The sequence below is a fragment of the Dipodomys merriami genome, unplaced genomic scaffold, assembly GCF_024711535.1.
Source record: "Dipodomys merriami isolate MVZ:Mamm:240054 unplaced genomic scaffold, mDipMer1.0.p SCAF_19, whole genome shotgun sequence".
In the NCBI taxonomy this organism is placed as follows: Eukaryota; Metazoa; Chordata; class Mammalia; order Rodentia; family Heteromyidae; genus Dipodomys; species Dipodomys merriami.
In genome coordinates this window covers 24,066,426-24,091,794 of record NW_027203270.1, presented here as the reverse complement: position 1 = coordinate 24,091,794, position 25,369 = coordinate 24,066,426, and the positions used below count along the sequence as shown (strand labels likewise).

Here is a 25,369-nt window from a genome sequence, read left to right as displayed (position 1 = left end):
TACTGTATATGAAGCGCTGTGCCATCTTGCATTCATTCAGAGAAGAGAGGGGACTTCCTTGCTAAAGCCATGTGCTTTTTGTCAGTGGGTTCATACTGCAGTCCTCAGGTCTCAACCTCACCTGTACCCTGGCATCGACACTCATCAAGTGCAGGAAATTGAGGGCTCATGAAGTAGTGCCTTGCTCAGTCCCAATGCCATCTCCTCCCTGATTGGTGGGCCAACTCTTGGTCCTGAAGCTCTGGCAGGGGCATAATTGGTTCCTCTTGGCAACAACAGAAGGCTCAGGAACACTGTGATGGGCTTGAGGCAGGTTGTGAATTCGCTAGCACATACTGTCCTCATTATTAAATGACTGCCAGAGGCAGAGGCCCCCCTGTGAGAGAAAGAAAGCACTGGATTCAGCGTCACAAAAAGCTTTCCACCTTTCTGTCCAGGTGACCTTGAGGATGCTTATACCTGACTTTGAGGATGCTTATTGTCTCTGCTTTAGTTTCTCACCTCAGGGATTTTGTGCTTTGTAATCTGTGAGGTGTAGAGCTTTACTTAGGAGGCAGATGCTGGTTTTACTGGCTCCACACCCTTGGGAAAGCCCTCACTGAGTCACCTTCTGGAGTGTGGAGGTCATTGTTGGGGTCTAGGGTCCAAGAGCCTATCCTCCGTTCTGTCTTCCATGTAGGGTGCCACCATCCGTCGGGATGAGCATTCAGGGGCTGTGGTCGTGGCTAGGATCATGCGAGGGGGTGCAGCAGACCGGAGTGGTAAGTGGTAACAATGTGATGTCAGCTTGGCTGGGAGTAGGGGGGGTGTTCCAGAGGTTTTCCCCTTTCCTCCAATGCTCTCTTTCTCCCTCTTCTTGGGTCATTTATTTGGGATATAGTTTGGGGAATGTCCTAAGCTCAGTAGAATTTTATTTTATTTACCTTATTTTTGGTGCAGGCATTGGGGATTGAGCTCAGAGCCTGGGTGCTGTCCCTCAGCTTTTTTACTCAAGGTTGATGCTCTACCACTTAAGCTATATCGCTATTTCCAGCTTTTTGGTCATTAGTTGGAGATAAGAGTCTTAACCAACTTTCCTGTTTGGGCTGGCTTTGAACTGTGATCCTCAGAACTCAGCCTCCTGAGTAGCTAGGATTACAGGTATGAGCCACTGGTGCCCAGCTCTCAGTAGAAATTTAACTAAAAACCTAGTAGGCCTGAAGTCATTTGGGGACTATCAGGAAGAGGCTTATGTTCTAGCTATGCCAAGGCCCTTTGGAATAATGCCCTGTCCCCACCATTGTTTTGTTGAGTTGCTCAGTAAGGGGCTGGGTGTTCATGTCCCAGATTAGCTGAGGTGGAAAACAGGTTGAGAATCACTGGTGTGTGGGGGAGCTGAGCCAGAAGGCAAGCCTGCTGGTGTAGGGGATGGTACCCTCCAAGTCTTGGGCATCAGTGTGGGAGGCCTGGACTAGCATTCCCCAAATACCACCGAGCATCCCTGAGCTTCATGCGGACTCTGAGTCAGAAGCCAACACTTTGTACCCTCCCTGCAGCTACTGCTGCTGCTGGCCCAGTGCCCACTGCGACAGCAAATAGGGCTCCAGTATGCAAGGACACGTCATTAAAGCAGAGGCTAGTACCCAGAGTGCTGGGTATCATGGTGCACTTCTATAGTCCCAGCTACGTTGGAAGCTGAGGCAGGTGGATTACTTGAGTCCGAGAGTTCAAGACCAGGCTAGTCGATATAGACAGACCTGGACAGGTATGCCTACACTCTTGATGACATTTATTTATTTATTTTGCTGGTCCGGGGGCTCGAACTCAGGGCCTGGCTGTCCCTGAGCCTCTTTGTGCTCAAGGCTAACACTCATCACTTTGAGCTACAGTGCCACTTCTGGCTTTTTCTGACTAGTTTATTGAAGGTATGAGTCTTATGGATTCTCTTGCCCAAGCTGGTTTTGAACCTTAATCCTCAGATTGCAGCCTCTTCAGTAGCTAAGATTATAGGTGTGAGCCACTGGTGCCCCGCTTGATTTATTTATTTTTTGTCAGTCGTGGGGCTTGAATTCTGGGCCTGGGTGCTGTCCCTCAGCTCTTCAGCTCAAGACTAGCACTCTACCACTTGAGCCACAGCGCCACTTCCAGTTTTCCAGTATTTTTTTGGAGATAAGACTTTTTTCGGGCTTTCCTGCTCCGGGCTGGCTTGAACTGCAATCCTCAGATCTCAACCTCCTGAGTAGCTAAGGTTACAGGCATGAGCCACCACGCCCAGCTGCTTGGTGACATTTTTTTTTTTAATTTTTTTTTGGTCCGGTCGTGGGGCCTGAACTCTGGGCCTGGGCGCTGTCCCTCAGCTCTTCAGCTCAAGGCTAGCACTCTACCACTTGAGCCACAGTACCACTTCCGGTTTTTTCTTTTTTGCTTATGTGGTGCTGAGGAATCGAACCCAGGGCCTCGAGCATGCAAGGCAAGTGCTCTACTACTGAGCCACCTTTCCAGCCCGCTTGGTGTCATTTTTAAGGGAGACTTTAAGTTTCTTTATTAAGATTTAAGAAGACTATTCCTGAGTGTGCCTGAAAACCAAGAAAGTGCAGCATTAATGATCTTTTTTGGTATGTGTGCCGGTACTGGGGCTTGAGCTTTTTTGCTCAACTCTACAGCTCCACTTCTAGCTTTATGCTTGTTAATTGGAGCTCTCAGATTTGTCTGCGAGGCTGGGACTTTAATTCTCAGATCTCAGCCTCCTGAATAGCTAGAACTACAGGTGTGAGCCACTGGGGCCCAGATAAAGATAATTCTAAAGAAGAAGAGATTGGGCTTGGCTCATTGCTCAAGTGGTAGAGCACCTACCTATTAAGGTCAAAGCCCTGAGTTCAATTCTCAGTCCCCTCCCCCCTCTAAAAAAAAGCAGAAGGCATGCAGTTTTCTGTGCCAAAAATGACTAGCTGCTTACTGGCTCTGTTATTTCTTAGTAGCATGGCCTTGGGCAAACTGCCACTTCTTCCTGGCTGGCAGCTGCCAGCTTGTACAGGAAGGCCTGGAGGGGGGGAGGGGGAAGGCAAGGGGGGGTTATGATGCTGAGAGCCTGCCAAGCACACAGAATGTCACAGTCTGTTCCAGCCTCATTACCCTTCCCTCAGGCTTCAGACCATGAGTCTGTCCTGCAGTGGGTTCCTCAGCTCCCAGGGCTCTGAGCTCAGGGCCGAGGCCCCTTCCTATGCTGACAGGTTGGTCCCTGTGTCTCCCAGGACTGGTGCACGTTGGTGATGAGCTCCGAGAAGTGAATGGAATCGCAGTGTTGCACAAGCGGCCAGACGAGATCAGTCAGATTCTGGTGTGTGTTGCATGTGTGTTGGGAAATGGGGACTTTTGGAGAATTTCAGAGCAGGGAGCTTTCCAGAGCCAGGGTAGATTTGGCTCAACCAATGTCTCATGAGGCAGCGGCAAGCAAAGTAGCCTTGCAGTGTTCCCTGGGGTGTGGAATCAGGAATGAAAAGACTAGAACTTGCAGTCCACCTGCTTCTCCCAGGCCTTCTCTTCAGCACAGCCATTTTCACTACCTATCCCTTTTTCTGAGCACTCTTCTGGGTTCTGGGTTTGAACCCTGGTTCTGCCACTTTCTGGCTGTGTGGCCTTGGACCCAAGTCAGGTGAGATGCCATTTCCTTTGCTGTAGACAGACCTCGAGACAATCTCTCAACCAGTGCCTGGTTATCCTTAGCAGTGAACATCAGGAGAAGATAAAACTTTTAGAGGTGAAAATGACCTACCTGGTTCATTTGGGGGGAATCTTTTATTTTTTATTTTTTGGGTCCGGTCGTGGGGCCTGAATTCTGGGCCTGGGCGCTGTCCCTCAGCTCTTCAGCTCAAGGCTAGCGCTCTACCACTTGAGCCACAGCGCCACTTCTGGCTTTTTTTCCCCTGCTTATGTGGTGCTGAGGAATCAAACCCAGGGCCTCAGGCATGCAAGGCAAGTGCTCTACCACTGAGCCACCTTCTCAGCCCTTGGGAATCTTGAGTCAAAACTAGAATCAGGAAAAGGTCAGGGCTCTGTTCTGTTTGTCCTAGGGTATCAATATGCTGCCCTTTCCTAACTTCAGAGGGTTTCAGGGTCAGATACAGAATTACAGCTGAAGAGAGCAAGCCTACCTTCAGTCCTGTTATGGGGAACACACATGTGGCCTGGCCCTTCAGTCTTTTTTTTTTTTGGTCGTGGGGCTTGAACTCAGGGCCTACATACTGTCCCTGAGCATTTTTGTTCAAGGCTAGTGTTCTACCACTTTGAGCCACAGTACTACTTCTGGTTTTTGAGTGGTTAATTAAAGATAAGAGTCTCATGGACTTTTCTGCCTGGGCTGGCTTCGAATATGATCCTCAGATCTCTGAGTAACTGTGATTACAGGTGTGAGCTACTGGTACCTGGCTCTAGCCCTTCACTCTTTTAGCTGAAGTGTGTCCATTCTCCTGGCTATGGGCATTGACCCGTACAATCATCTGGGCCTTCAGAGTAATGGTGAGCCATGGGGAGAGAATCTGGCTAGTGTGCCCTCAGGATCTGACAGTATTCTCCCCCTAGATCCTGGCCTTTGGGTGCAGGGTCTCTGGAAGAAAGGGAACCTCCCAGAAAGGTCAGAGTGGTTTGAGATTGGAGAACTATGGAGAAAATGGGAGCAAAGAGGAAAGGACTTACCAAGGAATAGCCCCAGGACAGGGAAAACGGAGGAAAATGAAATAGAAAATTATTAGAATGGCCTGAGTTGAGCTGGAGGTGTGGCTCCATTAGGAGAGTGCCATCCATGAGCAGAAAAAGACGAGCAAAGCTCTGAATGTAAGCCCTGTTAACTCCCCTTCTGCCCCCTACCCCCATATATGCACATGATATGAGAAAAGCAAGAAGGGAGCTTTGAGGGCCCTATAAGTCAGGAGAGATAGAGAGCTGGAATTTAAATGCATGTCATGTTCATAACATTCTCATGTAAAATCTTGTGTCTCTTTGTCCCATGGAAAGGCAGACACCTGATGTCAGAGTTTTACTAATTCAGCCAGGCCACAGGGGAGGAGGATACAGGTCTGACCTTCACTCTGATCTGTTCTTAGACACACACTTAGGGAAGGTGAAGCCTAGAAGACAATGAGTGATTGTTTCCTCTTGTTTTAGGCCCAATCCCAGGGCTCTATCACCCTCAAGATCATCCCAGCCACCCAGGAGGAGGACCGCTTCAAGGAGAGCAAGGTATGGGGAGGTGGGCTAGGGGGACAGGGATATATATGCTAGATCCAGTCCATCTGCAGATCATGTCATTCAGAACAGATCATGCATGTGGCCACTGTAATCTGCCCAGCAGAAGACTTCAATTCACTCACAAGATGATGCATGTGTTCGTGCCCTGTCTTTCTAAACTGGATTTGACATAGTTTATTAATAAGAGAACAAGGCTAGTTATATTAAAGTAAGAAATGGAGGCCATCGGGATAAGGGGCTGGGGACTGGTGGCTCAACACTATAATCCTAGTTACTCAGGAAGCTGAGATCTGAAGGTTGTAGTTTCAAGCCAGTCTGGTCAGAAAAGTCCATAAAACTCTTAATCTCCAATTAACCAAAAATCTGGTTAGGCTGCCAGCCTTGAACAAAAAAGCCTGAAGTTCAAGCCTCAGTATTGGCACATATACACGTACAAAAAAGTGGTTTATATAGATGGGATGTAACCCCAGGAGATACTAACCTAGGATCAGGGAAGGGAGGGCAGGGAAGGAAGCCATGTTCTAACATGTCATCCAGCAAGTCACTGTCGTGGCACCTGCAGCTTAATCCTGCAGAGAAATTCAGGGAACCCCTGTAGAACACATGCCTCTGTCACCCCAGTCAAGAGCCTCAGGGAGCTGGGGCGATTTATACAGAAACTTCTGCCAGTATACATTGGGGATTAATTTTTAAGCAGTTTCTTCCTGCTGGATTAGAGAAGAGAATCCCCATTCCACCCCCCCCCCCCATCTCTCCCAGTGGCCAGAGGAAGTGATACCTTAGGCAAAGAGATTCAGGGATTGGCATCACGACAGCAACTAAGGGCTACTGAAGTAGTCCAGTGGGAAGGACCCCTCACTACCTAAGAGATAACCCCTGCAAAAGTGATGAGAAGTTCTTAAAGCTATGTTTTTTAAAAGAAGGTTGTGATCCTTTGACACAGAGGAAGGATCAGTTTCCTTGAACAAGAAAATGAGCTAGATACTGGTGGCTTACACCTAAACTCTTAGCTTATCAGGAGGCTGAGATGTGGGGATTGTAATTCAAAGCTAGTGGGGCTGGAAACTCTGTGAGACTCTTATCTCCAGTGAACCATCAAAAAGCTGGAAGTAGAGCTGTGGTTCAAGTGGTAGAATGCCAGCCTTGAATGAAAAAGCTAAAGGACAGCAGACTAGAGCCCTGAAATCAGGTCCTAGTACTGGCACAAAAAGGAGGGAGGGCGAGAGGGAGGAAGGGAGGGAGGGAGGGAGGAAGAGAAGAAGATTGGAAAGAGAAAGTTTTGAGGGGTTGAGAGGGAGGGATTTAAAGGGTGACATTGACCAAGATGCATTGTATTCATAAACTGATTTGTTGAATGGCAAGTCCTTTGTACAGTTACCCAAAGATATTTTTTAGCTGGGCAGTGGTAGCTACTCAGGAGGCTAAGTAAGATCTGAGGATCGCAGTTTGAAACCAGCCCATGCATGAAAGTTCATGAGACTTATCTCCAATGAATCACCAAAACAGCCAGAAATGGTTTGTGGCTCAAGTGGTAGAGTGCTAGCTTTGAGCAAAAAGAAGTACAGGAACAGCACCCAAGCCCTGAATTCAAGCCCCAGGACTGGCATAATAATGATAATAATAATAATAATAATAATAATAATAATAATAATAATAATAATAATATTTTAGAAAGAGAAAGTTGCTCATAGGGCTTGTTTATTCATTTTCAATTCTTTTTTTTTTGGGGGGGGTCCGGTCATGGGGCCTGAACTCTGGGCCTGGGCGCTGTCCCTCAGCTCCTCAGCTCAAGGCTAGCACTCTACAACTTGAGCCAGAGCACCACTTCCGGCTTTTTTTTCTTTTTGCTTATGTGGTACTGAGGAATCAAACCCAGGGCCTCAGGCATGCAAGGCAAGCGCTCTACCATTGAGCCACCTTCCCAGCCCCCTTCTTTTTTTGGGGGGGGGGGTCTGGTTGTGGGGCCTGAACTCTGGGCCTGGTCACTGTCCCTCAGCTTTTCAGCTCAAGGCTACTACTCTACCACTTGAGCCACAGCGCCACTTCCGGCTTTTTTTCTTTTTGCTTATGTGGTGCTGAGGAATCGAACCCAGGGCCTTATGCATGCAAGGCAAGCACTCTACCACTGAGCCACCTTCCCAGCCCATAATGTCTTTTTTTTTTTTTTGGGTCAGTGGTAGAGCCTGAACTCTGGGCCTGGGCGCTGTCCCTCAGCTTTTCAGCTCAAGCCTAGCACTCCACCACTTGAGCCACAGCACCACTCCTGGCTTTTTCTGCTTATGTGGTGCTGAGGAATCAAACCAAGGGCCTCATGCATGCAAGGCAAGCACTCTACCACTGAGCCACCTTCCCAGCTCCCTTTTTTTTTTTTTTTAAACAAGGATTTATTTTAGTATATCAGGATAAAATAGGGAGAAATGGAAGGAAAAAGAAAAACCTTCCTGTTCACTTTGTGCGAAATGGTAATGAGCCGGGTGCTGGTGGCTCATGCCTATAATCCTAGCTACTCAAGAGGCTGAGATCTGAGAGTCACTGTTCAAAGACAACTTGGGCAGGAAAGGCTGGGAGACTTATCTCCAATTAATGACCAGAAGACTTGAAGTGGTGCTGTGGCTCACAGTGGTAGGGTACTAGACTTGAACAAAAAGAGTTCAGAGATAGTAACCAGGCCCTGAGTTCAAGCCCCATGACCAACAACAACAACAACAACAAAATACAAACAAAAAATGATAATGAAGTTCCTTTTTTTCTTGACACAGGGTCTTAACTATGTAGCTAGCTTAGGCTGGTCTCAGATTGATGGTTCTTTCTGCCTCAGCCTTGCAAGTTTGAGGACTAAAGGTATACATCACCATACCTGGCTCATTTCTCTATCATGGAAGGATTTCCTGCCCTAAAAATCCCTAAGGGTGAAAGGATAGGGAAAGGTGGCATTGTGTTTCTGATTATCTCTTTGTGCTCATGACTCCTTGCTCGCCCTCACTGTGAATGGTCATCCTCACTTGGCCTGTGATGTGGTGTGGACATGTCTGCATCTTTGTATGGGGTGGGTATTTGTCTCACTGCATCTCTTCCCATGCAGGTGTTCATGCGCGCTCTCTTCTACTATGACCCCCGGGAAGACCGAGCCATCCCCTGCCAGGAGGCGGGCCTTCCTTTCCAGCGGAGGCAGGTCCTGGAAGTGGTGAGCCAGGATGACCCCACATGGTGGCAGGCCAAGAGAGTAGGGGACACCAATCTTCGAGCTGGCCTCATCCCTTCCAAGCAGTTCCAGGAGAGGTGGGTCTGGAGTGCTGTCATGGGGTGGTCTAGAGCAGCAGTGGTCCATGTACATGATAAACCCCTTTCTGGCTGCTGAAGCCAAAAACACCCATTAAATATAGTTCCCTGGGGTGACAATTGGGCTATGTGCTTCTTGTCGACTAGCTAGTGGTGATGGCTGTTTGACATTAATGAGTACTGTTGTCTCTCAGTATCACGGATTGGCTTCAGGACCTCTGTAAATAACAAAATCAACAGATGATCAAGTCTCTTACATAAAATGATGTTTTGGGTTGTTTTGTTTTGTTGATATTGTCATCTTTAGTGCCTGTCCTGGTGCGTGAACTGAGGGCATGGGCATTGTCCTTGAGTTTTTGTGCCCAAGGCTAATTCTCTACCACTTAAATCACACTTCCACTTCCAGCTTTTTTGCTGGTTAATTGGCAATAAGAATCTCATGGACTTTCCTGCCTTGGTTGACTTTGGATTGTAGTCCTCAGATCTCAGCCTCCTAAGTAGCTAGGATTACAGGTGTGAGCACCAGTACCTGGCTAAAATAGCATAAGACCTACAAACATCTTTCTGTATATTTTATTTATTTAGTTTTTGTGCCAATTCTGGGGCTTGAACTCAGGGCCTGGGTATTGTCCCTAACCTTTCCTTTTTCCCTCAAGGCTAGCACTCTATCACTTGAGCCGTACCTCCACTTCTGACTTTTTTGCGGGGCAGGGTGGAGGGGAGCAGTGTTTATTTGGAGTTAAAAGTCTCATGGACTTTCCTGCCTGAGCTGGCTTTGAACTTTAAACTTCAGATTTCAGCCTCCTGAGTAGCTGGGATTACAGGTGTGAGCCACCAGTGTCCAGTGTGCACACTTTATTTTTAATTAATTTATTTCTGGCTGATACTGGGCCTGAACTTTGTGCCTCCATTCTTGTTTGGCTTTCCTGCTTACAGATGGAGCTCTTAACACTTGAGCCGTGACTCCAGCCCTTCCTTTTGCTGGCTTATTGGTGATGGAGTCTCAAAGACTTTTGGTTCTAGGCTGGCTTTGAACTAAGATCCTCAGGGTTTCAGCCTCCTGAATAACTGGGATTATTATGACTTGTTTGGCTTTGTGCCAGGCACCTTGCAGCTGCTGCCAAATCCTCATTTCTGCCCCATAGGAGTTTATAGTGTAGTGGGAAAGCCACGCATTGTTTGAACACATTTTGTATAAAGGGGCTGGCTGTGTGAGAGAGGAGATGTCTGTGTAAGCTCATGCCAGGAGGAAGTGCCCTCATGAGATATGGAGGGACGTTTTCCTTCTGAGGTTGCAGTAATTACCTTGCACACAGAGGGATCCTCCTGTTTCAAAACTATTTCTTTTTAGTCTAGATTTCCAAAAGGGTAGATCCTGGGTTAGAGGCTGGAGCACATAGGCTGTGACCCTGGTCACATCTTTTGTTAACCTTCTTGATATGGTCCTCAAGTCTGTATTACTTGGGAACTTGTTAGCAATGTAAAAATCATCCAGACCCACCTCAGACCTGCTGAAGCAGAAACCCTAGGGCCAACCCTACATCCTCAGCTAACAGATGTTCCAAGGATTCTAAGGGTGTGAAGTCTTTGAGAACCAGGGCTCTGTTTCCATTTTGGCTTCACAGGCCTTGACAACGTGGTATCAGAGGATTGTGGGAAGGGCTCCTCCCAGAGCCCTGGAACAGTTCCTAAACTCAGAGAGGTCTTGCCATGGCCTTTCTTCTGAGGGTTCCATTGGATACAGGGGAGTATTGAGCTCTCCAGCTGATGAGTGGGATGTGACATTCGGGTGACCTTTGTCCTAGTCTTTCTTGGGTGTCAGGAAGCCAGCCTGCTGTTTTCCAGTTTCCTCAAAGATAGGGAGGCCAGGTAAGTGTGAGGAAAGAGCTTCCTTCCCTCAGGAATCAGCCATGGTTAAGTAACAGCCAACAATGACCAAAGGTATCAGCTTGCCATCTTGGATTCCACAGCGAAGAATCAACTTTGTCCTTGTGAATAAGTGAGTCGTGTAAAAGCTTATTGGTGCCAGGCGCCAGTGGCTCACACCTGTAATCTTACCTACTCAGGAGACTGAGATCTGAGGATTGTGATTTGAAGCCAGGCTAGGCAGGAAAGTCCATGAGACTCTTATCTCCAATGAACCACAAGAAAACCACAAGTGGCACTGTGGCTCGAGTGGTAGAGTGCTCACCTTAAGCTGAAGAGCTCAGGAACAGCGCTCAGGCCCAGAGTTCAAGCTCCACAACTGACCTAAAAAAAGCTCACTGGTGTAAAACATGTAAAAATGTCCCCTTTCCCGGGAGGGCAATGTGACTCAAGAGTCCCTTGGAAGACCCAGCTTTGTGTCCCCTGTACAATCTAGGCCTTGATTTCCCCGAGTTTCTAAAGGCTCCTGTCAGGTGGTTCTTGGACCTGGCTCATGAACCTCTATCCCTTTGTGTCCCCACAGACGACTAAGCTACCGGAGAGCCACGGGTACCCTGCCAAGCCCTCAGAACCTCAAGAAGCCCCCTTGTAAGTAGATTGACAGAGATGACACTTCAGGGAGTGGTTAGAAAGAAGCTGACACGAAGGCTGGAGGGGATACCTTGTGAGCTTATGGATGACCGGGGGATGGGAGAGATATGAGTAGAGAAAATGGGTTGGGTGGGGGCACTTGTTTTCTCAAACATCTTCTGTGTTAGTGTAGGTTATACACCTCTCCAAACCAGTATGTGTATGTGTTTGGGAAAGGGGTCTGAAGCTTTTATTAGCTTCCAAGTGGCTCTGATCCTGAAAACAAAGACCACAGATGTGGGATGGGCAGAGACTGCGCTCTGAGTGATCATGGGCCTCTGAGATAGGGTTTGCAAAATGTAGCCTGCTTGGTTAAATTTGAGTTTGAGATAAACTTTTCTTCCTTCCTTCCTTTTTGCCTGCCTGCCTGCCTGCCTGCCTGCCTGCCTGCCTGCCTGCCTGCCTTCCTTCCTTCCTTCCTTCCTTCCTCCTTCTCTTTCTCCTTTTCTTTTCTTTTTTTTTTTTGGTAGGTTGTGGGGCTTGAACTCAGGGCTTGGGTTCTGTCTCTGAGCTTTTTCAGCTCAAGGCTAGTGCTCTACCACTTTGAGTCACAGAGCCATTTCCAGCTTTCTGGTAGTTAATTGGAGATAAGAGTTTCACAGGCTTTCCTGTCTAGACTGGCTTTGAACCACAGTCCTAAGATCTCAGCCTCTTGAGTAGCTAGGATTACATGAGTGAGCCACTGGCCCCCAGCTGACACTTTTTTTTTAGCGCTAAGTATGTCCCATGAAATATCTGGGGCATATTAAGAAATTGTTTGTTGTTTATTTGAAACTCAAGTTTAACTGAGTGGCCTGTATTTTATCTAACAAACCTACTCTATGTAGTACTTTGCCTTCTATCCACATTCTGTCTATCTATCATCTATTTATTGTACTGGGGTTTGAACTCAGCTCTTGCTAGGCAAGCACTCTACCTCTTGAGCCATACCCCCAACTCTTTTTGCTTTAATTATTTTTCAGATAAGGTCTTGAGTTTTTGCCCTGGACCATAATCTTTCTGTTGCCATAAACAGCATAACTGGCATTACTGGCATGTATAGTACCATGGCCAGCTTACTGATTGAGATAGGATCTTAATAACTTTTTGTCTGGGCTGGTCTCAAACTACAGTCCCACTGATCTCTGCCTCCTAAGTAGCTTAGACTACACATGTGAGCCACTGTGTTTGGATCCTTTTACTTTTTAGTTTTTTGCAGTGCTAGAGATGGAACCCAAAGCTTCATGCATGTTAAACCACCTCTGAACTACATCCCCAGCCCTTGCCTTTGATTTCAGTAATAGCCCTATGAAGCAGGTAGTCAAGGATCCTCTCCTATAAAATGATAAACTAGAAGAGGTTCATGAGAATGTGAGCAGAGCTTGTTGTTTTTTTTTTTTTTTTCTGGTCGGTCGTGGGGCTTGAACTCTGGGCTTGGGCGTTGTCCCTGTGCTCTTCAGCTCAAGGTGAATGCTCTACTGCTTGAGCCACAGCACCACTTCAGGTTTTCTAGTGGTTTATTGGAGATAAGAGTCTCACGGACTTTCCTGCCCGGGCTGGCTTTGAACCGAGATCCTCATATCTCAGCCTCCTGAGTAGCTAGGATTACAGGTGTGAGCCACCGGCGCTTGGCGGCGTTGGGTTTTTGGAGGCTTGTGGTCAGAGGTGCCAGGTTAGAGCCCTGCACAGAGAGGAGGCAGATCTGGCACTCCATTGGCCCAAAGCCCTGGGTCGGGGCCAGGCACTGGCTTCCTTGTGGCTGCTAATAAGACATGCACAAGACAACTTGGGGTTTACCAGCTGAGCACAGATGTGTTGAGGATAGAAGTGGAACAGATGGGGGGCTCCTCAGACTTGGGTGGCAGGACTTCCAGGTCCCTTCCACTAACACTTACCCACCTGTCTTTTGTGCATACCGAAGACGATCAGCCTTGTGAGAAAGGTAGGAGCAGTGTTTTTCCCTGTGTGCACCTGAGGCCCCTCTGTTCTGGAGCATCTGGAGCTGGAGGGGCTGCTTTTTCTGCCCCTATCTGGGTAGCTGTACCCAGATGTGTGGGGTGGGACTAGGTTCATGGCCTTGGAGGCCCATCCTGTGTGCCTGACATGAAGAGGGTCATCCTTCCCTATCATCCAAAAGATGGGGGTCTAAATGTGGAAAAATGAGTGAAATAGAAGGATTTGTCCTGGGACAGCCAGACTGTGGGTTTTTTTTCCCCAAGCACCCCCAAGCAGCTTTCCCAGAATTCACTGGCTGGTCAGGGACCAGGCATTCAGTGTAATCCACTCACGTCCTGTCATCTGCTTGGTTCCCAGAGACCTGCGACTTCGAGGGATACTTCAAAGGGCACTATGTGGGTGAGTAGCAGGGCTCTCCTCTCTCCCAGACCATGTGTGGCCTCAGGTGTCAGAGCTAGGGAAAAAGGAAGGCAGAGCTACCTGGACCCCAGAGACTCAGGTGAACCTTGGCTGCATGCTGGTTGCTTGTAATCCTAGCTCCTCAGGAGGCTGAGATAGGAAGATCATAGTTCAAAGCTAGCCTGGGTAGGAAAGTCCATGAGACTCTTATCTCTAGTGAACTACCAAAAAGCCAGAAGTGGAATTATGGCCCAAGTGGTAGAGTACTACCCTCGAGTGAAAAAAACTCAGGGATAGCACCCAGGCTGGCACCAAAAAAACCAAACCAAACAAAAACCAAAACAAAACAGGCCTAGGAGATGCTTTTCTCCCCCAGTGTTTGGGTGAGTGGAAGGGAACACAGCACTATGTGTACTCCACTTTTATCATTATCATTGTGTTTTAAACTTCTGTGTGTGTGTGTGTGTGTGTGTGTGTGTGTGTGTGTGTGTGTGTGTGGTGTGTGTATGTGTGTGTGAGCACGCACGCGTGCACGCCTGGGTACTGTCGCTTAGCTTTTTCATTCAAGACTGGTGTTCTACCACTTGAGCCACAGCTCTATATCTGGCTTTTTACTGCTTAATTGACAGTAAGAATCTCACAGACTTTCCTACCTGGGCTGGCTTTGAACTCTGATCCTCAGATCTCATCCTCGTGAATTGGATTACAGGGATGAGCTACTGGTGCTCAGCTAGCAGGCAATTAACAAACAAAAAAACCCAAAAAACAAAAAACTTTTATTTTGAAGTAACCTCCAACTTACTGAAAAAATTGTGGGAATTGTACAGAGAATTCCCATTCATTCCACATCCCACTCACTGGTTCTTAACACCCATAACTTGTTCCCTTTTCTATATATGGCCTCTGCCTCCTGCGGTTCGGGGGACTTAGTGTCCACATCATGTCCTTTACCCTTGAATTCCTGTGTGTGATTTCCCTAAGGATAGGGACATCCTCTTATATAATATTGGGATGGTCAAATCCTGGAAATGTAACATGCTTACAGTTTTATCATCTATATATGTGGCTATTTCTAGTCTCCAGTTGTCCCAACAATATCTCTAGGAGACCTACCCCCAATCTAGGACCACCTGCTGTATTTGTACCTGCATCTCCCCCCCTTCCCCCCAGGCCCTATCACAGATTACACCATGGAGGCCCAGAGATACTGTGCCTTAGACACTAGAGAGTTTAGATGTGGTGACTACTCCATGTCTGGCTAGGTAGAGAAAGTCTTTCCTGAGGTATCATAGGCCAGACATCCCCATGTCCCCTTCCTAAGCTGGTCTTCGGAGAAGCTTCCGCCTGGGTTGCAGAGAGAGGCCAGGTAGCTTACAGGAAGGGAAGATGTCATCAGGGGCTGAGTCTCCAGAGCTGCTGACCTATGAGGAGGTGGCCAGGTACCAGCACCAGCCCGGCCAGCCGCCCCGCCTGGTTGTTTTGATTGGTGAGTGATGTCCTAGGTTTCCAGGAGGTGGGCTGGTAGGGAAGAAGATCAGCAAAGACCCCATCAGCCTGCTCTTGGTTCTAGGGTCTCTGGGAGCCCGACTGCATGAGTTGAAGCAGAAGATGGTAGCTGAGAACCCACAGCACTTTGGCGTTGCTGTTCCACGTAAGAGGGCCCCTGTGGGGATTGGGGTCTTTGTGGGCACACACTAGTGGTGGGGGGAGTCCATTCCTTGTGCTTGTCTTAATATTTTTGATACTTGGGTCTGAGGGACCTTCAGGGGCTATCCACTATAGGCAAATTGTGAGACCTAGGCATGATAAGAAGGGACTCACTCTAGTGCTCCACTAAGACCTTTGAGACTCAGAGGACTCACCTCAAGGTACCACCTGCTTGGTTCTCCCTGGGGAAGGAGGTGAGTTGAAAGCACATGACAGGCAAAGTGGCAACCTTGCCCTGACAGTGGGGACTTCCACAGGAGGAGGAGAACTTCCACCCTCCCCAGCCTGATGACTGATTCTGTCCCCTTAGATAAGGGAGCTTGTGAACTGAGATAGGACATCAGGAGTTGCTTATATACAAGTCACGAGAAACTTTCAGATCTGTCCCTGGGAGGAGATCTATGATAGGAGTGGTCAGATCCATCCACTTCCATTGACAGAGAGATTTACCTCCCCACATTTTTAGGACCTGGAGCTATCAGGGAAGGCAGTGATTTTTATGTTGGTTGTTGAAATATAAATAGGAGTTTTCCAAACAGAAGAAAAGAAGGGTTGGCTATGGAGGGAATAGCATGTACAAAGGGATGAATGTAGAACCTGGGGTAGCTGTGCTGGGGACTGGAAGTAAAGCTGATCAGAGGTTTGTAGGTCATAAGGGTCTTACAGACTCATTAAGAGGTTTAGAATGGAAACAGTAGGTACATAAAATCATTCATTTGTCTATATTTTTTGAGGTACTAGGCATCCAATCAAGAGCCTTATGATGCTAACTAGGCAAGCATTCTGCCACTGAGCCAATCATCCAACTGAATAAAAGTTTTTGGTTTTTTTTTGGGTCCAGTCATGGGTCCTGAACTCTGGGCCTGGGCGCTGTCCCTCAGCTCTTCAGCTCAAGGCTAGCACTCTACCACTTGAGCCACAGTGCCACTTTCAGCTTTTTTCTTTTTGCTTATGTGGTACTGAGGAATCGAACCCAGGGCCTCAGGCATGCAAGGCAAGCACTCTACCACTGAGCCATCTTCCCAGCCCCCTGAGTAAAAGTTTTAAAGCAAGGGAAGGACATGAGAAAGGGGTTCTCACAGCCCTTCTGTGGCTGGACTAAGGTGGCCCATGGGGACCAGTGTACCCCAGTAGAGAAGCTGTGTGTGCTCTTGTTCTGTGGGGATCTGATTATCCGTAGCAGCATGCCTCTCCATTCCCGTATGGAACTCAATGGGAGAACACAAGCTTTTGAAGGTACTTTCTTTGAGAGTCAGCTCTGCCAAACACATCTAGTCTGTATGGAGTGATCTGTTGTCAAGTCTCTACTTTTCTCTCAGAATGAGAAGTCACTGGATAAAGAACTAACCTTCAGCAGGGCCAATTTTATTGGGAGTCTCCTTTGTTTTCAATGTAGAAAACAAAGATAAGGAAATAAGGGCCAGGAAGTTTTCAGTGATGCTTTAAAAGCTCAGCATTGCTGGTGATGGCTCATGTCCGTGATCCTAGCTACTCAAGAGGCTGAGATCCGAGTATCATGGTTCAAAACCAGCCTGCACAGGAAAGTCTATAGACTCTTATCTCCAGTTAACCACCAGAAAACTGGAAGTGGCACTGTGGCTCAAAATGGTAGAGTGCTCAAGGAAAGCGCCCAGACCCTAAGTTCAAGCCCCATGATAGACAAAAACAAACAATTGAAAAACCTCACCATCAAAGACCGCCTTAGTGACTCTGCTACCTACTGGGTATGGGTCGCTAGGCACAGTGCTTCTCTGTGCCTCAGTTTTCCCCACTGCAAAATAGGAGATCTTTTTCCTATATCACAGAGTACTAAGTCAAGAGTGTCAGGTACAGTACCTGACACTCAGGGATATGAATGGAGGCAACTAGTTTGTTCCTCCCTGGGGAGGCAGGGACTCACTGCTGATCTCTTCCGCTAAGGTGGGGGTATGGGAGGCATCTCTTCCTTCAGTTCCTCTTCTTCTTTCTTTAAAAGATACCACAAGGCCCCGGAAAAGCCACGAGAAGGAAGGGGTGGAATACCACTTTGTCTCTAAGCAAGCATTTGAGGCCGACTTACATCACAACAAGTATGTCCACTTGATGGGCTGGTTGCCTGTGTGCAGCAGTGTGCTCTTGTATCTGCCTGTCCAGCATTGGACTTGACCTTGGGGAGGGCATGGGCTTCCTAAAAAAGGATGGGGGATATAGAAGAGTTGTATTTAGGAAGTTCTCTTTGACTTTTCTTTTTTATTAATTTGGGAAAGCCCAGAAACTAAAGTTCTTTCCTCCTTGGGTGGTGTTTTAGGTTCCTGGAACATGGTGAATATAAGGAAAATCTCTATGGAACCAGCCTGGACGCCATTCAGGCAGTTATGGCCAAAAACAAAGTTTGCTTGGTGGATGTGGAACCGGAAGTGAGTTCTCGGGCCAGTTGGGCATGTCTAGCTCATGGAATTTATAACTGAGGAGAATGGATATTTTATTGAATACCAGATGCCAGGCATCAGTGGCTTACGCTTGTAATCCTACCTACTCAGAAGCTGATATCTGAGGATCAAGTTTCAAAACTAGCCCAGGAAGGAAAATCTGAGAGCCTCTTATCTCTAATTAACCATCAAAAAGCTGGAAGTAGAGCTGTGGCTCAAGTGGTAGAGCATGAAGCTTGAGTGAAAAAGCTTTGGAACAGCACCTAGACCCTGAGTTCTGCCCCCAGTAGCTAACCTTAGTCTGAGGGATCTTTAGTTCGGGAATTGAATGAAGGCTTTGAGCCCCCAAACCATGCCTTTCTATTCACAAAGACTGCATTACTTAGAAATTATTCATGGGTCTTCTGGTGGCCTATAGACCCAGGACTGTAACTCCTGCATGGAACCAATGATGTATTAGACTTCATTGAGCCTGTAGTTCCAACAATGGGGAAACTGAGGCAGGAGGATTATGACCTTGTCTCTTATGGTTTCATTTGACCAACTGGACCATGACAGAGAATTAGATGAAAATACCATGCAAAGCCAAGCTGTTCTCAGTGCCAGCCTGCCAGCTGGGGGTGCAGGGAGTCCCTGGGGCAGGTAATGGAGAGGGCGGTCTGGAGAGCAGTTGGAAAGGAAAAAAGCGAGGAGGATGGCCTGACTCTGAGCAGAGCTTCAAAGCCATTTCTAGTTCCGCACACGCAGCCTGCTGCGGGCTCCACAGGGACCTGGCCATCTTTTTAACCTTGTCTTTCAGAAAAACTTCTAAGCTTTGAACTCAAGATGGATTTTTTTCCTTTGTAGAAGCAGATCTTTGATTTTATGGTATAAACTGTAAGCTTTATTTTACAGAAGTTGGCTTGAAACACATTTTCAAAAGCATACTTCAACTTTAAGGAAAAACTCATACAGCATTACTGGGAGCTGGTAGTCAAAATTCAGAGTTTAAGTTTGAGAGAGAGAGAATGTGTGTGTATGTGTGTGTGTGTGTGTGTATGTGTTTTCCTGGCATTGGAACTTGATTTCAGAGCCTCACACTTATGCTCAGCCTTTTTATGGCGGATGCTCTACCACTTGAGCTATGCTTCTACTTCTGCATTTTTACTGTTTGATTGGAGATGAATCTCATAAACTGCTGTCTGGCTTTGACCCTCCATCCTCAGATCTGAGCTTCTTGAATAATTAGGATTTTAGGCATGAGCACCAGAATCTCAATTAAGAAAACAATTTTTTTTGTTTCTGTTGCTTGTGGAGATTGAACTCAAGGCTTAGGTGTTGCCCCTGAACTCTATCAATCAAGGGTAGCACTCTACCACTTTGAGCCATAGCTCCATTTGTGTTTTTCTGGTGGTTAATTATAGATGTCTCATGGACTTTCCTGCCAAGGCTGGCTTTGAACCGTGATTCTCAGATCTCAGCCTCCTGAGTAGCTAGGATTACAGGCATAAGCCACCAACACCTAAGAATTTTTTTCTTTTTTCTTTTTTTTTTGCCAGTACTGGGGCTTGAACTTAGGGCCTGGGCACTGTCCCTGAGCTTCTTTTGCTCAAGGCTGGTGCTCTACCACTTGAGCCACAGTTCACTTTTGGCCTTTTCTGTTTATGTGGTACTGAGGAATTGAACCCAGGGCTTTATGCATACACTACCACTAAGCCACATTCCCAGCCCAGAAAAACATTTTTGTGATTTTATTGATCTCTATGTATATGTGCAGATAACTGCAGATAATAGTTTAATATCAGTTTCAAATAGGGACCCTTAACATTATATAAAAAATGGACTTGTTAATAGTGTGACTTGCAAATGGAAAACCTTCGTCTACAAGCTTGTTCCAAGCCTTCCTCATTCTTGGACTCTCAAAAGGCCCAGGTCTTGACACAGATTTTGCTTGAGGGTAGGTAGCCAAACAGAAGGTGGCTGAAGAGATCTATGCATATCCGGTTAAACTTCTACCCACAGGATTGATCAGATGGAGAAGAGATGATTGGAACTCATCATTGATGATCATTGGCATTGGGTGAGGGTTGGGGGGCAGGAGCTAGACTTCTGAGCTAAGAATTGCTTTCTCAGCTGCTAGACGGCAGGGCCCAGCTGAGCTCAGTGTCAAAGTGAAGGATCAGAGGATGTGTGGTTAGTCTGCCCTGTGGAAGTCCATTAGGACCCACATCACCGAGACCTAACCCATGTGGGTTAGGAGATGAAGCTTTCAGAATGAATGTGACACTATTAATTACTATTTAATTTTCCTGAATTTTTCTTCCCCAGGCACTGAAACAACTGAGAACCTCAGAGTTCAAACCCTATATTATATTTGTAAAGCCTGCAATTCAGGAGAAAAGGAAGACGCCACCTACGTCCTCAGCATGTGATGACACAGCAGCCACGCTTGTAAGTGTCAGCTTGGTCATTGTTCTGTGGAATAGGAATACGGGGCATTCCTGTACCAGGTTGTCCTTCCATCTTGCCTCTGGTCAAGACTGAGGTGGTCACATGACTAGAATGCTTGCAGTAGTGCAGCCAGAAGGTTCTCCCAGCCCCAGCAGGGGTGGCTTTGTCTAGGCTCACTGCCCTCTGTTCCCTCACAAGAGCTTTCCATTTCCAAATAAGGGTCTGACCCCTGTTAGGGCCTGAGCTGAATGTCACAAACCACATTCAATTTGTTGAGCTCCTAAATGAAACCCATTGTTGTTTTCAATCCAAACACCCTCATACAAAGTCATTACCATTGCTTTCAAAACAGTTTGAACTATCAGCAAATGGTAACAGGATGGCAGGCAGCCCCAGGCCCAACTGGACATAAAGTGAGACCCTATCTCAAAAAATCACCAATGCAAAAAGACACTGGGAGTTTGGCTCCCAGTGGTAGAATGGCTGTCTAGCAAGCTGGGTGTGGTAGCACACACCTGTAATCCCAGCTGATGTAGGAGGATTTGTGAGTTCAAGGCCAGCCTGGGCTGTATAATAAGAACATGTTTCAAAAAACAAAATCAAACAAATGAGTCAAGAAGACATAAGAGAAAATGAGGATACAAGAAAAAGAAGTCTGCCAAACAAACCATCAGGTACACAGGAAATGCCAGTTTTGTAGGAAGTCTGACCCCTCCCTCAACCATAGACTCACTCAAGCAAAGTAGACTGCAGTCTTTTTCCATGTCCCTCTGGCAGGTCAGTCTTTCCATCTGGTCCATCTCCTTTATCACTCAGCAGGATGCTGCATCCACGCAGGTGGGCTGATGATTATATGCATCTGCTAATGTACTTTGTTGTCTGGGTCAGTTCACCTGCTAATTATGAAATCTCACCTTTTCCTGTCCAGATGTGTCCGCCGATACTAAAGCCAGGAGGGGGAAAGCCATGGTGAAGCTATTCCAATACAGAGATTCTAACTCAGGAGGCTTATATAGGGGCTTAGCTTTCATTTCTTTTTCATTTAGTTTTTGAGACCTGGTCAGCTTTTGAGTCCTGTGTCAGCTTTCCCAAGTGCTGGGATTACAGGAATGTGCTACCAGGCCTAGCAGCATCTCAGTTTTTATTGTTGTTGTTGGTGGTGGTTGAAGAGCTTAAACTCAGAGCCTGGATACTGTCATTGTCCCTGAGCTTTATTGCTCAAGGTTAGTACTCTTTCAACTTCTGGCTTTCTGGTGGTTAATTGGTGATAAGAGTCTCCATGGAGGGGCTGGGAAGGTGGCTCAGTGGTAGAGCACTTGCCTTGCATGCCTGAGGCCCTGGGTTCGATTCCTCAGCACCACATAAGAAAAAAGAAAAAAGCCGGAAGTGGCGCCGTGGCTCAAGTGGTAGAGTGCTAGCCTTGAGCTGAAGAGCTGAGGGACAGCGCCCAGGCCCAGAGTTCAGGCCCAAGACCGGACCCCCCCCCCCCCAAAAAAAAATAGAGTCTCCATGGAGTCTTGTGCTTGGGCTGGCTTTGAACCGTGATCCTCAGATCTCAAGTTCCCTACTAGCTAAGACAGCTATGAGCCACCCATGCCCAGCCAGCATCTCAGTTTTGTTTGTTTTTTTTTTTGATCCAGTCGTGGGGCCTGAACTCTGGGCCTGGGCGCTGTCCCTCAGCTCTTCAGCTCAAGGCTAGCGCTGTACCACTTGAGCCATAGCACCACTTCCGGCTTTTTTCTTTTTGCTTATGTGGTGCTGAGGAATCGAACCCAGGGCCTCATGCATGCAAGGCAAGCTCTCTACCACTGAGCCACCTTCCCAGCCCGCCAGCATCGCAATTTTTAATACATGTTCTTTTATAGGATTTTCATGTATGTACATCTGGAGAAGTTATTTTTAAAGGTCTGAGTTTAGTTTAATACTGAATATGAGTCTGGTCCTTGAGTACCATCCTATGGGCACAATTTCTGTCCATTTTTTTGTGACCCACAAATTGAGATTTCTACCTTCTAATCGATTAAGCTAATCCAACATGGGGTAAGCAATGGCACAATGGGAAGGGGATCTTTCTTTAGTGATTTTTTTCTCAGGATTGTGACTTTTAATTGAGTGCCTGGAATCCTAGCTATACAAGATGCTGAGATCTAAGGATCATGCTTCTAAGCCAGTCAGGGCAGGAAAGTCTCTGTGAGACTCTTATCTCCAGTTAAATACCAAAACAAAAAACGTCAGAAGTGGAACAGTCGCTCAAGTGGTAGAGTGCTAGCTTTGAGCACAGTAGTTCAAGAATAGCACCCAGGCCATGAGATTAAGCCCAAGGACAGGCACCAAAAACAAAAATGACTGTGACTTTTTTTTTTTTTTTTTGAGACAGGATCTCTCTAATGTTGAGATCCTCCTGCCTCAGCCCAGGGCTTTGTACATGCTAGACCGACTACCATGAAGATATATCTTTTATAGTTTTTATAATGACCTAACCTGGGCACTAAATTGCCATATAACACAATAATTTTATTTATTTCTTGTTTATATGGTCCCAAGAAATCAAATCCAGGGGCTCATGCATGCTAAGCCACATTCCCAGCCCAACACAATACTATTTTTGTGCCAGTACTAGGGCTTGAACTGAGGGCCTGGACACTGTCCCTTAGCTTATTAACTCAGGGGTATCATTCTATACTTGAGCCACTGTTCCACTTTTGGCTTTTTATTAATTAATTGGAGATAATAGTCTCATGGACTTTTCCTGCCCAGACTGATTTTAACTCCTCAGCTCTCAGCTTCCTGAGTAGCTTGGATTACAGGCATGTGCCACTGGCACCTGGCTATTTATTTAATGATACAGGGCTACTTCTGTAAAACACTTTGAGGAATGAAATGTCATCTTGCCTACATATGTGGATATAAATTAGACATTCCTCAAACATGGCTTTTAGTCTGGAAATGATCAATGGCTACTTGGTGATACCAGTGGCTATGTCATGGCTACGTCTATTGCCTGGTAAGTTCCTTTGAAGTTTGATATGCTATCACTACACTCTTATTTTCCTTTGCAGTTGGTTATTAATGGAGCATACACATCCACTCATGACTTTTAAGAGGAAAGGGAGTTGTGAGGGGGGAACAGCCCCAGCCATTCCATATGATCCCTTTCTTGACAGGATGAAGAGCAGCAGGAGATGGCCGCCTCTGCTGCCTTCATCGAGCAGCACTATGGGCATCTGGTGGACACCGTGCTGGTGAAAGAGGATCTGCAGGGGGCCTGCGCCCAGCTCAGAGTGATCTTAGAGAAAATGAGCAAGGACTCTCACTGGGTCCCCATTAGTTGGGTCAGGTAACTCATTTACAGAACATACAGGCTGGAGGAGACCTCAAAGGCCATGTTGTCCAGCCTCTTTTCCTTTACTACCAATGACTGAAGTGCGGAGAGGGGCAGACATTTCCACAAACTCCATCCTCAAGAAGAGTTGAAGTGGGGAGCCTTATTTATGTTTTTTTTTCCTCTCTGTGTGTGTCTGTATATGCGCATGTGTGCACGTGAGCGTGTGTACATGTGTACGTGTGCCAGTACTGGGCCTTGAACTCAGGGTCTCACTCTCTTGCTTAGCATATTTCACTCAAGGCTGGCACTCCACCACTTGAGACACAGTTCCACTTCTGGCTTTTTGCTGGCTAATTGGAGATAAGATTCTTACGGACTTTTCTGGCCCAAGCTGGTTTCAAACCACAACCTTCAGATTTCAGCCTTCTAGGTAGCTAGGGTTGTAGGTATGAGCCAGTGGTGCCCAGCTTGTGGTTGGTTTTTTCTGTTGTCCTCTGCACTCCTTCAGATCATGCTTTGAAAAGGGAAGTTTACACAAGTCATTCATGTCATTCTTTCAGATCTCACAGACACGTTGACCTTGACTCTTTAGACCAAAGTAGACACTGCCTTTTTTTGCTAGGGTGGTGGTGAATTGACACAATACCGATCTGTAGTGATCTTTAAACTTTATAAAACATTCTCCAGCTTTAGTGGAAGCTGAGTTGTTTCACTCAAAGGAATTTTCCATGTAGTTGAAGTTCTCTTGTCTTCCAGCCCGAAAATGTTCACTTTTTTTTTTTTTTTTTGTTAACATCTTTTTGATAGTGCTTGCCTGGTAATAGAAGAATTGAAATTCCCACCTTTTTAAATAGTGAGCACACATGTGAAGTTTTTCTGGAAGACTGAGGCACACCTAGCCATCCTCATGAATTACTGTACTACTCCATACTGCAATAGAGTCTTTTGGGACCTGTGAGGGAATTAAAGCTTCATGTCCCCTTTCTGAATGCCCTTATCCTCCTGAAAAAAGAGTCCTCACTTTGTCTGATTTGTTCCCACCACAGTCCTTTCTAGCCTGTCCATACCTTCAGATTACTGGGGCTTCTCCTGTGCTGGATTGTGAAAAACCAGGTGACTGCTGCTGTCAAAACCGTGTCTTAGCCACAATGAATCCATTCTGTCAAAATAAAAGGATATGAACTCAAGAGTGTGGGCCTCGTGATCTTCTGTCCCAAAGTGATTGACATCACCCAGAAGTTGTGATGCCTCAGCTACTCAAAGAGCAAGTATGTCTGAGGCTTTTAGAGACATGATCTGATCTCTGTCTCCCAACTAGCTAGGATTACAGGCATGAGGCACTGTGCTTAGCTAGAGTATTGAATACTTGTTGTTTCCTTTTATTTTATATTTACTTATTTTTGTGCCAGTATTGGAGCTTGGAGCATGAACTCAGGTCCTGGGTGCTGTCCCTTAGCTTTTTTTTTGTTTTTTGTTTTTTTTTGGGGGGGGGTCCAGTCATAGGGCCTGAACTTTGGGCCTGGGTGCTGTCCCTCAGCTCTTCAGCTCAAGGCTAGCACTCTACCACTTGAGCCACAGTGCCACTTCCGGCTCTTTTCTTTTTTCTTATGAGGTGCTGAGGAATCGAAGCCAGGGCCTCAGGCATGCAAGGCAAGCGCTCTACCACTGAGCCACCTTCCCAGCCCCTGTCCCTTAGCTTTTACATTTAAGGCTGGCACTCTAGAACTTGAGCCACAACTCCCCTTCTGAGTTTTGGCTTTTTTTTTTTCTTTTTGGTAGTAGTTCATTGGAGTTGAGAATCTCAGTATTTTCTGCTCTGGCTGGCTTTGAACTACTATCCTCAGATCTCAGTCTCCTATAGTAGCTAGGATCACAGGTGTGAGCCACTGGCACCTGACTCCAGCATTGCTTCCTACCCCCTCCCCCCCAGTCATGGGGCTTGAACTCTGGGCCTGGGCGCTGTCCCTTAGCTCTTCAGTTCAAGGCTACTGCTCTACACTTGAGCCACAGTACCACTTCCAGTTTTCTGATGGTTAAGTAGAGATTAGTGTCTCATGGACTTTCTTGCCCAGGCTGGCTTTGAACCACAGTCCTCAGGTCTCAGCCT

At 46.8% G+C, this 25,369-nt stretch overlaps 1 protein-coding gene across 1 annotated transcript in view; it reads left to right on the top strand.

The window, feature by feature from the left end:
- Mpp3 (MAGUK p55 scaffold protein 3) overlaps window positions 1–24,436 on the top strand; it is a 29,998-nt gene extending 5,562 nt beyond the window's left edge. Inside the window, exons 7-19 of the mRNA XM_070027807.1 lie at window positions 680–761; window positions 3,231–3,316; window positions 5,140–5,214; window positions 8,306–8,502; window positions 10,952–11,016; window positions 12,959–12,979; window positions 13,351–13,392; window positions 14,714–14,878; window positions 14,963–15,043; window positions 17,075–17,168; window positions 17,387–17,495; window positions 19,815–19,937; window positions 23,102–24,436. Of these exons, the coding sequence (XP_069883908.1) occupies window positions 680–761; window positions 3,231–3,316; window positions 5,140–5,214; window positions 8,306–8,502; window positions 10,952–11,016; window positions 12,959–12,979; window positions 13,351–13,392; window positions 14,714–14,878; window positions 14,963–15,043; window positions 17,075–17,168; window positions 17,387–17,495; window positions 19,815–19,937; window positions 23,102–23,278 (1,317 nt within the window). The 3' untranslated portion in view covers window positions 23,279–24,436. The remainder of the gene's footprint in view (window positions 1–679; window positions 762–3,230; window positions 3,317–5,139; window positions 5,215–8,305; window positions 8,503–10,951; window positions 11,017–12,958; window positions 12,980–13,350; window positions 13,393–14,713; window positions 14,879–14,962; window positions 15,044–17,074; window positions 17,169–17,386; window positions 17,496–19,814; window positions 19,938–23,101) is intronic.
- The last annotated feature ends 933 nt before the right edge of the window (window positions 24,437–25,369 follow it).